At 50.8% G+C, this 12,237-nt stretch overlaps 7 protein-coding genes across 7 annotated transcripts; 5 read left to right on the top strand and 2 right to left on the bottom strand.

The window, feature by feature from the left end:
* Window positions 1–356: 356 nt before the first annotated feature.
* Window positions 357–2,412, bottom strand: N7482_005466 (AAA family ATPase CDC6; the record flags this gene model as incomplete). The annotated part of the gene is made up of 2 exons (XM_056687591.1): window positions 357–2,287; window positions 2,361–2,412. 2 exons carry the CDS (start codon window positions 2,410–2,412, stop codon window positions 357–359), a joined length of 1,983 nt encoding a protein of 660 aa, XP_056543146.1.
* A 525-nt stretch (window positions 2,413–2,937) lies between these two features.
* Window positions 2,938–4,602, top strand: N7482_005465 (DNA-protein crosslink repair co-factor UBX5; the record flags this gene model as incomplete). The annotated part of the gene is given in 3 exon segments (XM_056687590.1): window positions 2,938–3,121; window positions 3,133–3,453; window positions 3,512–4,602. The coding sequence occupies 3 exon segments, from the start codon at window positions 2,938–2,940 to the stop codon at window positions 4,600–4,602; spliced, it is 1,596 nt and encodes a 531-aa protein (XP_056543145.1).
* A 949-nt stretch (window positions 4,603–5,551) lies between these two features.
* Window positions 5,552–7,762, top strand: N7482_005464 (putative Ste20-like serine/threonine protein kinase; the record flags this gene model as incomplete). The annotated part of the gene is made up of 4 exons (XM_056687589.1): window positions 5,552–5,603; window positions 5,674–5,704; window positions 5,769–6,085; window positions 6,138–7,762. 4 exons carry the CDS (start codon window positions 5,552–5,554, stop codon window positions 7,760–7,762), a joined length of 2,025 nt encoding a protein of 674 aa, XP_056543144.1.
* A 1,364-nt stretch (window positions 7,763–9,126) lies between these two features.
* On the top strand, window positions 9,127–9,846 carry N7482_005463 (uncharacterized protein; the record flags this gene model as incomplete). The annotated part of the gene is made up of 3 exons (XM_056687588.1): window positions 9,127–9,521; window positions 9,577–9,652; window positions 9,682–9,846. The coding sequence occupies 3 exons, from the start codon at window positions 9,127–9,129 to the stop codon at window positions 9,844–9,846; spliced, it is 636 nt and encodes a 211-aa protein (XP_056543143.1).
* A 44-nt stretch (window positions 9,847–9,890) lies between these two features.
* N7482_005462 (uncharacterized protein) lies at window positions 9,891–10,574 on the top strand (the record flags this gene model as incomplete). The annotated part of the gene is made up of 2 exons (XM_056687587.1): window positions 9,891–9,959; window positions 10,062–10,574. 2 exons carry the CDS (start codon window positions 9,891–9,893, stop codon window positions 10,572–10,574), a joined length of 582 nt encoding a protein of 193 aa, XP_056543142.1.
* A 765-nt stretch (window positions 10,575–11,339) lies between these two features.
* Window positions 11,340–11,702, bottom strand: N7482_005461 (uncharacterized protein; the record flags this gene model as incomplete). The annotated part of the gene is made up of 2 exons (XM_056687586.1): window positions 11,340–11,472; window positions 11,542–11,702. The coding sequence occupies 2 exons, from the start codon at window positions 11,700–11,702 to the stop codon at window positions 11,340–11,342; spliced, it is 294 nt and encodes a 97-aa protein (XP_056543141.1).
* A 196-nt stretch (window positions 11,703–11,898) lies between these two features.
* On the top strand, window positions 11,899–12,192 carry N7482_005460 (uncharacterized protein; the record flags this gene model as incomplete). The annotated part of the gene is made up of 1 exon (XM_056687585.1): window positions 11,899–12,192. The coding sequence occupies one exon, from the start codon at window positions 11,899–11,901 to the stop codon at window positions 12,190–12,192; it is 294 nt and encodes a 97-aa protein (XP_056543140.1).
* Window positions 12,193–12,237: the final 45 nt, after the last annotated feature.

The raw sequence follows: 12,237 nt of genomic DNA, 5'->3' as shown, positions 1-12,237 counted from the left end.
AAATGAACCCATTCTGATTGGTATCAGTAATAGGCAACTGGAATACGGAGTTCAAAAAGTAAGCCTTGGATACGTTTTCAATCTTTAGAATCCCCGTGTTTTATTATCTTTAAAGCTTTAATGAATGCTGGATTTCACTTTAGACACGAGCGATTTTGGCTCAGCGACGATACGGTATTGCACAAAGAGTGTTCAGGATGAACAAATGAAAGTCATAAAAATGACGCTAAACATGATGGGGTAAATTGGACCCCGAATATGCGAACGGTGGTGTTGTACATGCTAAAAATGCGTTTGAAAAGAACTCCAATAATGCAGGATTTGGGGGGGGGGGGTGATGGACATGGACTGCAAGATCATAGGCCTTCCCCTCGGAGAAGTCGTCTGAGGATACCTTCGCCAGGACCGGCAATCTGCCCTTCGATTTCTGACTGGGAGACAAAGCAAAGAAGGCCCTGCTCATCCATGCCCTTTTGGGGAGTCGAGATGACATTGCCCGACTTGGAGGGCGTGCGACGAATATCAGAGCCACCAGCAACGGTTCCACCACGACCGCGGCCTTGATATTCGCCCACAAGGCCCATAGTTTCCAGATTACTCAAGACATCTTTGAACTCGGTGGAAGTCAAGGGGTGGAGAATGTTGTCATTGCGGCAAAGTGTACAATATGTGTCGAATGCTTGCTTCACTGTGGGGGCGGAGCCCCGAGACTTCGAGGGTGTGCTGGGGACGTCGAATTCCCGACGCTTGCGCTCAAGTGCAATCAAAGCACATATGGCAGCTTTCTGCTGCAAATTCAAGCCCTTCAATCTTTGAACGGTGCCTTGTCCGAAGGCCGAAGTCGTGATGCGAGCGATATGCGCAATGCTGGCACGAGGTGCTGTCATCACTGTATAGCTTGACATTGTAGTTGGCCGAGGAGTGGGAGCTCCCTTTACTTGCGAGGAGAGATTCTTGTTCTCGGCGAGTATCGAGTGATTGTCCGATTCTGCCGCTTGTTTCTCTAGCTTTTGCTGAGTTTCTTGCTCAATAACATCAATTGCGCGCTTGATCAGTTCAAAGGCTTTTCGGAGATCACCGGTCTGCGACGCAACCTTTTTTGCACAAAGCTGAATAGCAGCGGGTTGCAAGAAAGGAACAAACTTGGGATCGTTATCCATGCCCTCAGGAATCAGCGACCGAAGACGGTTGGTAATAACGTTGGCAATGGATGCCGCATTGTACGGCAAGAACGGCAGTAAAATCGGCCTCAGATTCTTTGCCTTTAGTTGGGGTAGGGAACGGTCGGTCAAGTCCAAAGCGTTGGCGATGCCAATAAGGATGAGAGTTGACTGGTTAGACAGCGACCACTCGAACAATGATTGGAGTACACCCGAATCGCCCATAAGTAAGTGATCCATTTCATCCAGGGAAACCAAGAAGAGGCCGTTTGGCTTGGGAGGAATAAACATCGCTTTCAGTCTGTCTGCCTCGCTCTTCTTGAAAACATCTGAGTCATCATCAAAATCTTGGATGAGCTTGCTGTAGACGTCGCGTGCATTTCGCATGCTCACACAATTCACATGGGAGACCTTAGCATTGGACAAGTCCATATCTTGACACACTTCATTGACCATTGCACTCTTGCCAGTGCCCGGCGGTCCGCTGATGTATAGACAACCGCCTTTTTGGGACCTCACACAATCTTCAATGAAAGTGGCTACCTTCTGTCGTTCCGAGTCGCGGCCCACAAGTCGTCCAGAGTTGGCTCCACGAGCAAAGAGCTGTCGCGCATGTGAGTAGACAGAATGTGCGGTGGTCGGGGTGGCGCTTTGACGGGGAGTAGGCAGAAGATCGGCGTGTCGAGGAGTGCGGGGAGTTGCTGCCTTCGCCCCTACTTGTACACGATGCCGAGGCGTAACGGGTGAATGTTGCAATGCATCTCGGAATCGGGATTTCTGCGGGGTCTTGAATTCAACTGGGACGGGGGTTTCCTCTGGTAGACAGTCTGTTAGCCCACATTTCTGGCCACACAGTCCTTCCGGTTCTCTCAGCTTACCCTCCACTAGCTTCGAGGTGCGGAAATGCAAGTTAATCTTGGACGGTGACCCACCCTGCTTCTCATGGACGGCGTGCTTGGAAAGCGTTTTTTCCGAGATCTGTTTGACATCGCCATTCTCCTGGTCGGGCAAAGGCTCCGCGATCTTCGCGCGCGAGCGAGTACGAGGAATCGACTTGGGAGCAGCATCCTCACGGCGGGCACGGGGTGCAACGGTGCGGCGCTTGCTTGCAGTGCGTACTGGGAGTGCTGGACACGAGCCCGGTTAGAATTGATCATTGATCGGAAACCACAGGAGGCAGGAACACGAAGGGACGCCTACCTTCTGGCTCTGCTGCACTGCGAGTGCGCTTTCCCAGGACCGTGGCTGCCATGGTAAATGTTGTCTCAAACACGAAAAGTTGCAGGAGCTGAGGAGAAAGCGCTTTCCTGGAGAGGCCCGCTGGTCCACATCCGCGCGGGAGCCTTTGGGCGCGTAGCGCGACGCGTCGCATGCCCCAAGCAGTAAGATCAGCTACGGCGACCTGCTAGAGCCAAAAGTGCAGAGTTGCGTCTCGGGGCTTTGTCGCTCACCGCAGTGGCATTTGCGTCACTGCTGGCAGCTGATCGTCGTTCGGTTGTCTATACGAGCGACAGCGAGCCAAGACTCCGGACTCTGAATTATCCTCTACTCCTCTTCTTGATGTTATCTTATTCTGACATCGGCTGCGCGGGGTACTCGCCGTGTTGATCCTCGGTTTGCAGCTGTTTGCACCTCAGGCTGCTCCCCACACTTCTACTTCAACCAGGTGAATTGCATTTTAGAACCTTGCGAGATACCCACCTCTTCCTTTACCCTTATTTTCGCCTTTGATCTACACCACTTCAGCCTTCAACCTCTGTTACGCTCTCTGCCCACCATGGAGGGTGATTTGGTGGCTCAGTTCTCCGAAATCACCGGTGCGACGCCCGAGCTGGCGACACAGTACCTGCAGCTTGCCGATTTCGACATCGAGCAGTCGATGCAGCTATATTTCGAAAATGGAGGCGCTCCATTGACCGAGGAACCCCCCAACCACCGCACCGCACTCGCTTCGAGGACGAGTCGGGTGTAGTCCATATCGACTCAGATTCTGATGACGACAATTCTTCCGCCCGTGCCCAGCCGTCCACACAAGCCGCTGGAGCATCAACATTTGAAGATGACGCCGCTCTGGCCCGTCGCCTGCAGGAGGAGATGTACGGGGGTGGTGCTGGTGACACTGGTGGTGCTGGTGTTGGTGGTGGCGGCAACGATGACGAGGGCGTGCGGGCACCCATGGCGCGTACGACCGAGACGCTAGTGGGGCCGGATCTCGATTTCGGCGACGACGACGACGACGATATGCACACCAATATTCTGAGCCAGTTGCGTGCTCGCCAACGAGGTGGTCATGGTTAGTTGGAGACAAAAATTGTGGAGCACTGATCTAAGACTGACATGACTTTTACTAGGCCGTGCTGGCATCTTCAACCAGAGATCTGCGCCATCAATATGGGCTGGCGACTCGGAAGAGACACACCAGGAACGACTATCGAGGGCAACTGGAGGCGCGTCGGAGGCATCTTCCAAGTCCAATATGCTCGCCGAGATGTATCGCCCTCCGTTTGAAATCATGACCAGAGTGCCGTGGGATGTGGCCCGTGAAGAGGGGCGTGACAATGAGAAGTGGCTACTGGTCAACGTCCAAGACTCTTCGGTCTTCGATTGTCAAGTATTGAACCGTGATCTCTGGAAAGACAAGACTGTCCAGGAAACAATCCGGGAACACTTCGTATTCCTGCAATTCTCGAAGGATGATCCGAAGGCTGCGCCATACCTCCAATATTACTTCCAAGCTAGCGACGTCTCCGACAATTACCCCCATATTGCCATTGTCGACCCTCGCACCGGTGAACAAATGAAGGTCTGGTCTGGTCCGCCTGTGATCAAACCCGCAGAATTCCTGATGCAGCTTCACGAGTTCCTGGATCGTTATAGTCTGAACCATAATGTGCGCAACCCTGTCGCGAAGCGCAAGTCCGAGAAGAAGGATAAGCACGTGGAAGCCATGACGGAGGAGGAGATGATGGAGATGGCCATCAACAATAGCCTCGGAGGAGGGCTGGTGCCTGGACAGAAGCTTGAAGATCCTGACGACCTGACCCGCAGTATGGAGGATGTCAAGGGCAAGGGCCGGGCAAACGATGTCGAAGATGAGCCCATGGGTGGAACAGAGCCGCCCGAAGAACAACCCGCGGAAGCCTCTCCATTCTCCTCCATCCCCAGCAACCAACCGCACACTGAGCCTGAGGCAAATCCCGCCACTACCACCCGCATTCAGTTCCGTCACCCATCTGGCCGTGTGATTCGGCGCTTTGCACTGTCTGATCCAGTTCAACGGATCTACGAATGGCTCAAGGCCGACCCCCCTTTGGAAGGCAAGGCTGGTGTGGAGTTTGAGCTGAATGCCATGGGACAAAACCTAATAGACAGCCTTGCTACGAGCATTCAAGATGCAGGGCTGAAGAACGGAACGGTCATGATCGGCTATCTGGAAGATTAATTGGGCTCCTTGCTTCGGTGTTCTCATTGCTGAAAATTAAACCACAGATTTTGCAAGGCATTGACAACCAAACGGTGAGCTTCCATTTCCATGCACTGGAGCCGAGCGTGCTCGCAAGTCCCTTTGCTTCATGCAAGGACCCGCAAGGACTGGATCTCCCGTTTACGGCGACGCCCAAGCATATGAAGCGAATTATTAGAACCTCTTGATCTTGTCATAATCTCCCGGTCTTAGAATCCAACTATTACGAGCCAAGAATCTAGAAGCCAGAATGTATAGCTGTAAAGCATGAAGCCAATGATCCGCTTCGTCCCTGATAGTAGATGGGGTGTATTTCCAGGGCGACCCCACTGCCCCAGATAAGGCCCACCGCCCGGCAGAATCGGCCCCGCGTCGATAAACAGAAGCAAGGGTGTTTCGCCTTCTTAAATCCTCCCCGTGGATTTGGTAGAATTCTTTTTTGCCTAATAACAGTGCCTTCATGATGTTGTTTGACTGATCCTTGGATGCTGTTGGATATCAAGGCGCTTCCCCGTTGTGGCCTCTCCTCACGTCTCTTTCTCTCTTTGTTGACGTCTCGCCAATCTGTCCGTGAGTTGCACATAACAACCAATTTGACGCACATCGCCTTGCAGGCTTGCTGATCTGTTGAATAAGTCCAGAAGATAATTTGACGGATGAAAACCATCCTCGTGTCCGCACTTTATCTATATTTGCCCCGGCATTCGCCCCCCGTCGCGCGTCCCTCATTTCGGTCTTGTTCCGCAGTACGTGCGATCCCATTCCCGCCTACAAGCTTAAGCCCCTCATCTGCAACAGATTTATCCATCGCGGAAGAGTGATCGAATGAAATACATTATTTACTCAAGTCCAGTTACCGACATCTAGTTCAGTTCCTCTAGTGTTCCGTCAGTTTGGGTCTCCATCTCAAACCCGATAAGCTGCCAAGATGCCGGCCCCTATCGACCCCGAGAGCATTTACACCAAGCAATCATGTATTGGTGAGGATCGAATTGTTATTTATTGTGAAATGAGCATCCGCAGCAATTGCTGACTATACTGTCCTCCTAGGTGGTGGAAGCTTCGGCAAGGTCTACAAAGGGTAAGTAATAGAAGTCCCAACTCTGCGTCTTAAGGGAGTCGCTAACCGATAGTGCATGAATTAGAGTTGATAGAAGGACTGGAGAATCAGTCGCGATCAAGATTATTGATGTCGAAAATGCCGAAGACGAGGTGGACGACATCATTCAGGAGATCGCGATCCTGTCCGAACTGAAATCTCCATACGTGACCAAGTACCACGGATCATATTTGAAAGGCTCTCATCTATGGATCATCATGGAATTCTGCTCTGGCGGCAGTTGCCATGGCCTTCTACGTGCTGGAGTGATTGCCGAAGAATACATTGCAATCATCTTACGGGAGCTTTTGCGAGGATTGGACTACCTGCACAGTGACCATAAGCTGCACCGGGATATCAAGGGTAGTCGCCTTCTTGAACTATGCAAATACAGTAGAAACTGACAATTTGACAGCTGCAAACATTCTTCTTAGCGCAAGCGGGCAGGTCAAACTAGCTGACTTTGGTGTTTCGGGACAACTCTCTGCGACCATGACCAAGAAGAACACATTCGTCGGAACGCCTTTCTGGATGGCCCCTGAGGTCATCAAACAGTCGGGCTACGATTATAAGGCAGATGTCTGGTCTTTGGGAATTACTGCCATCGAATTGGCATGTGGAGACCCTCCATATGCAGACATCCATCCAATGAAGGTGTTATTCTTGATCCCTAAGAACCCTCCTCCCACTCTCAATGGCAATTTCACCAAGCCTTTCAAGCAGTTTGTGGAGCTGTGCCTGCGTCGGGATCCAAAGGAGCGTCCTTCCGCCAAGGAGTTGCTCGAGCATCCATTCGTCAAACGTGCTAAAAGAACTACATACCTGACAGAGCTTATCGAACGCGCAGAGCGCTGGCAAGCGACTCATCGCGGCCAGGAAGATGACCAAGACGACTACGATGAGATTGGTGAACCGGTTTACGAGAAAACCGAAGCGCACGAAGATCTTTGGGACTTTGGCACCGTACGTCCCGCTGGACGAGATCCTGGTCCACCTTTACGACCACTGAATGACTCGAACATCAATTCGCGCACTACAGAGACAGATGAGTGGGATTTGGGTGATGAGACTGCCAAAAATATGCCTGGATCTCGTCCAGTAATGCAGCAGGCTAAGCCAGCCAACCCCGCTGTTGAACTCTCTCCATCGGAAACTCCCCTTCCGCCCTCTGCACCATCTTCTCCTTTGAAGAGCAAGTGTTCTGCACAGCCAGCGGCTTCTCCACGCAATCATCGTCCTGTTCCGACGTCCAACACACCCAGAGAAGATTCTCCTGGCAGGAGCTACAATGAGCGATACACAAAGGCAATGCTGGATTACGCAAGTAACCTGGGCCCTGATCCTGTACCACATAAGCAATCTCCCTTTGCAGCTGGGTCACGGTCTGCGAGACCTGTACAGTCCCCCAATAATATCGCACCAGAGCAACCTCGGTCTCCTACCATCCAGGTTGCTAGAAAGCCCGCTCCTCTTCAACGCCCCCTTCCCAATGCCCCAGCTAGCCCAGCACTCTACAGACCGTCGTCTCAAGCGAGCCTGCAGCAACAGCCCGAGGCATCCCCAGGTGTGAAACCTGTGTCTGGGCTAAAATCCAAGCTCGCACCAGGCAGGCAGGATGAGCGGTATGCAAGGAAGCATACTGCGACCCAACTTCCTCGCGTAAATGATCATCCGAAGCAGCCTCCTAACCCCCCGAAGGCTCCAGCTGAGAACGAACGAGCGACTGCTTATGGCTCCATCATCGTCCCCGCTCTTCGGGCAGCCATGAACCGACGCGGTCGCCACCTAGCCCGCCTTGAGCCCGGGCGAAACCAAAACCCGAGCGATAGCCAGCCCACAGCCGAGGAGGAGAAAAACTGGGAACGCAGTGTCCACATTCATCGCGGTATGGAGCAGCTGGCAGATGATATAGCAAAGTCCTTCGCCAACCTTCATCGCTGGGATTCGGAAGCCCCAGTGCAAATGGAGGGAGGCGTCGATGCAGTGCTTGACGCTTTTCTAGAAGAAGTCCTGGTGCGGCTTCAACCTAATCCTTTATGATCATCCAGCTCCTCCTGGGCTGAACCATTTCCTTGTCCTGTTTCTCTGACTTATGACTTGATGTCGCTTTACGTGTTTCTTTTCAGGCGCCGTGGCAGTTGTGCTGGAATTTGCATTTACCCTTGTCTTTCATCACGTACATGGTCATTATTCATTGAAAGTCTTGGCTGTTTCCTGCGTCGGGAATTCCGGTCTGGCTACCGGATTTCAATCTGCGGATTTCTTATGTGGAGGCTTCTTCTTTGTCAATGTAGAGGCCTAGTCAAATCCAATTACGTTACTTTAGTCAAGATTTGTCTACAATGACTCAGGGCAATCTGTATCTCAAGTATTGCATTAAAGTAGGTACTGTGTTCAGGCTGATACCAGAAACATAATGCTACGCCGTCAAATGATGCTCACTGCCCTGTTAGTCAGATCGTAATAGGTCTAGCCTAATGGTGAGCCATGCAACATACCTAATTATACGCTGTTAGAATTATCACGAGGAAATCCGCCTAGTTCCCGTATAACAAAGCACTGGAATTCTTTATGCCGTTGTTTAGCGTTGAGTCCTAGATGCTCCGGTTTTCCTGCATTGGGAAGTCCATTCGCCAAATGGTGAATGCCTGGTTTGCTCGCCCTGCATGCCCAAGATGGTAAGCTCCAAGTACTGGCGATAGCCGACCTCGGCATGTGATTTTCGCCTCGTAATTCTTTGGATTTTCTAGTCTATGACATCTTCGAAAGCATATTCGTATATTTACAGAGACAGAAACTGCTAGGATGCGCTAACGACGTTCCCCGCATTTTTGTCGATCGACCACGCTAGCGTCCTTCATGTGAACCCCAGACGGATTACGACCAGTGGCATCGAAATATGAGTAATAAAAGTTTGAGGAGACGGAACAAAATGTGTTCCGTCTAGCATCTATGAGTAACATGATTGTTACAATAACATGTGAGTCAGACTAGTAAATAGAACTTCCATCATGTATATATATCGTGAGTCGGAGAATGGCCTAGGCCCTCTATCTAGCACCAAGACCTGACCCGGTACAGGAATGTAACATGTCTACTGCCCGAGAGCGTCTCATTCTTCTTATTCCGTCTACTGTTGTTGAAACGGGCTTAGTTGTTGTCTCCCGTATGACCACAGAACGGCCTGCCACTATATTTCTCTATGCCCTTGCAGTTAACTTTGTTTTGTTATGGCAATATGGAACGGTTTCATATGGCCCTTGTTCGTCAATCCTCTTCGGCACTTACCAACAGTTCATGTATTCTCCCTCTCAGAGTTAATAGAAGGACTATGCTGATAAATTGTCCGTTAGGGACCCCTGGTCGGAGCAAAAGTCTTCCTACGCCAACCCCGTGGAAGCATAATGGTGGACTGGCTACGACGAATTCCAAACGAAGGATTGATTCACTTCCGCGAAGCCTTGAATTATAGCTTTGTGGTCGCTACCAACCACAAAGCGCTTATGGATGTCTTGCACACGAACAGTTATGACTTTGTCAAGCCCCCAGGCGGGCGCGAGTTCCTGGCGCGTGGTCTCGGATATGGGCTTATCCTGTCTGAGGGCGATGCTCATCGCGCGGCCCGCAAAGCTGTTACGCCAGCTTTCACAATTAAGAATATTCGCGCTACGTATCCGCTGATGTGGTCGAAAACACAGCACCTCCTTCGGCAGCTGCAACGGGAAATCCATCTTCATCCTGAGCCTGGCAGAAAGCAGGGCCAGCCTTCCGGCTTCGTGGAAATCCAGGGATGGGCCAAGTACATACAAAGCTTCCTCTAGTTCTAACAGAAACCTAATGGGATTGTTATCTAGTCGGCTGGCATTTTGTATTATTGGACCTGCCGCGATTGGCCGCGACTTCCAGTGGCTGGAAAACGAGAACGACCCTGTCTCCCAAAACTTCAACGCCATTCTCAGCCGTCTGCGGATTGGTTGCTACTGTTTGCTGTCTCCATAATCCTGCCGCAATGGTTTGTGAAGCGCATTCCGTGCAATGCAAATATTGTGCTACCGCAAAAGGTCGAGTATCTCCGAAATCTCTTTCACGACATACTTCGTGAGAAACGAGAGCGGATCACATGAGAGAATACCCAGCAGGAAGTTGTTGAAGGCGATATTTGGGCACCATGATGCGAGGCGGAGAGTTCAGCGATAGCGAGTTGGTGGATCAAATGCTCACCTTCCTTGCGGCTGGGGTATGCTTCTTCCCGATTTGATTCATCCCCTGTTTTTTCAAATCTCGCCCATCCCCGGTCGCTATACGGGAAACAAGGCTAATGGAAGATAGCGCATGAAAGACTGCTGGTGCCCTCACCTGGTGCTGCTACCACCTGTGTATTGAGCCGGATATTCAAGAACAGCTGCACGCCGAGATCCGTGCAACTATACCCTCCCTGGATGCGTCTGTATCGTGGCAGGACCTGGAGGGAATGCCATACCTGAATGGTGTCTGCCAAGAGGTTCTGCGCTTGTACCCGACGGTCCCTATGACTGGCCGCGAGGCTATCCGCGAAACTACCATCGCAGGGAAAACAAGCCCCAAGGGTACAACCATCGCACTATGCCCGCAGGCCATTAACCGTAACCCAGAATTCTGGGGTGAGACCGCGGATCAATTCCTCCCCGAGCGATGGATTGATATCGACGAGAAGATTGAAAGACAGATTCTAAACAAGCATGGCGGTGCGTCTACTAACTTTGCGCAGATTAAGTTCCTTCATGGGCCACGCGCGTGCATTGGAAAGGATTTTGCGAAAGCCGAGTTCCGATGTGCTGTTGCGGGCTGTTTGGGATGTTTCGCTTTCAGCTGAAGGAACCAGGCCAGACCTATCATCAATGCATTGAAACCCCGGATATCCATACAGGCAGTGATGATCCGAAGGGTCGCAAGCTCCCGTGATACCAAGGATACGGATTTAAAGACCAGCCCCCGCCCATCCACGGTCTCAACTTTATCTTTTGCAACAACAACCAGTGAGCTGCATCGGTTCTATTTTACCCTTCTACCATCTCCATTCGCTATAGAAGTCCATTCTCCGTCGAATGGATCTCCTCCTGCTTTCGCGCAATTACCTCAAGTTCCAATTCGCTCGCCCATTGAGATCATCGAGAATCTACGTTCCGTCTACGCTGAGAAGCACATCGAAAAGTTCCAAGATGTGCTAGACTCGCTTCGCTCGGACGTCCGCTTCGACATACATGACTTAGATACAATTATGATTGATGCGATCAGGCAGGATGATACACAATTCACCATAGAGCTTCTTTCCCATGGACTACCCCTAGCCCCTGATTACGCCTTCGAAGCAACAAAGTCGAAGGCGAAGAAGGTTCTTGAAATGTTTTTCGAAAAAGGCTGGGATATCAACAATCCAATAAGTGAAGCTCAACCGCCGTTACTTAGGTAAATATAAGAACTCCTACAAATTGCGATTGAATACAGCTAAATCATGTCTAGTTTCGTGACCCAGGACCAGGACATGATGATCTGGCTACTAGATCGTGGAGCGAATCCGAATCAGAGATGTGAGATCGATTTGACTCCACTTTCTTACGCTGTCAATTATGCCCCTATCTCAAACATTAAACTCTTGCTGGGCCGCGGAGGCCATGTCCATCAAGGCCAGCTTCTTTTTCACGCGCTCGAACGGAAATCGGAAATCATCGAAGTTTTGCAGCTCCTTCTCAGTGAAGGTGCTTCGCTCAATACTACGATGTATCAGAATCATTATCCTTCTTGGAGGCTTTACTTCTTTATGGGACTTGGTACTATTTTACGCAAGGCGGCGGAGCTTGGAAATGTTGAAGTTGTTAGCTTTTTGGTTCGTGAAGGGATAGACCTGAGCATAAAAGACGCAAATGGTCGCACTGCATTGGAGTGTGCCAAGTTGCTCGACAAAGTCGAAGTTGTGAAAGTGCTTGAAAACGCACTTAGCCATTGAAACTTTGAAGGGCCAGGCTTTTTGGGAGACAAGAAATGCAGATGTAGGGCCTTATATTCTTTAGATGTTCCCAGAACTGGACCGATTGACTGCAAATGAACATGGTGCCGCGCTGCAGCCAAAAAATCGGAGAATTTTGCATTGTGCATTTGTTTCTCGTGCTAGTAACCTGCAACCCACCTCTGAAAATGAGATGACGGATACGGAATCACGCGACTCTCTCATGTACGATCGTATGATCATCGGCCTGCGAATGCTCGCTGCCACCGCTGCCTGGATTTCTGCCACCAGTTTCTCAGAAGGCAAACAAGATAAAGCAAAGGCAGGGGAGCTGAAGTCACGGCGCAATGGTGTTGTTGAAGAATTCCGGCAGAATTACTGGAAGTTAGACCCGTATATTAGGGCGAGAGCACCGATGGATCATGTTGGGGATCTGCAGCCGGATGGAAGGGTTGTGATGCATCCCGACACCAATGGCGAGGCGTAATTTGACTGAAGAGATGTTTGGTATTCATTAGGTTGCTTTTCACGA

This window comes from Penicillium canariense (assembly GCF_028826845.1).
Source record: "Penicillium canariense strain IBT 26290 chromosome Unknown utg000003l_segment0_segment0, whole genome shotgun sequence".
NCBI classification, from domain to species: domain Eukaryota; kingdom Fungi; phylum Ascomycota; class Eurotiomycetes; order Eurotiales; family Aspergillaceae; genus Penicillium; species Penicillium canariense.
This window is presented reverse-complemented; position numbering and strand designations above follow the sequence as displayed.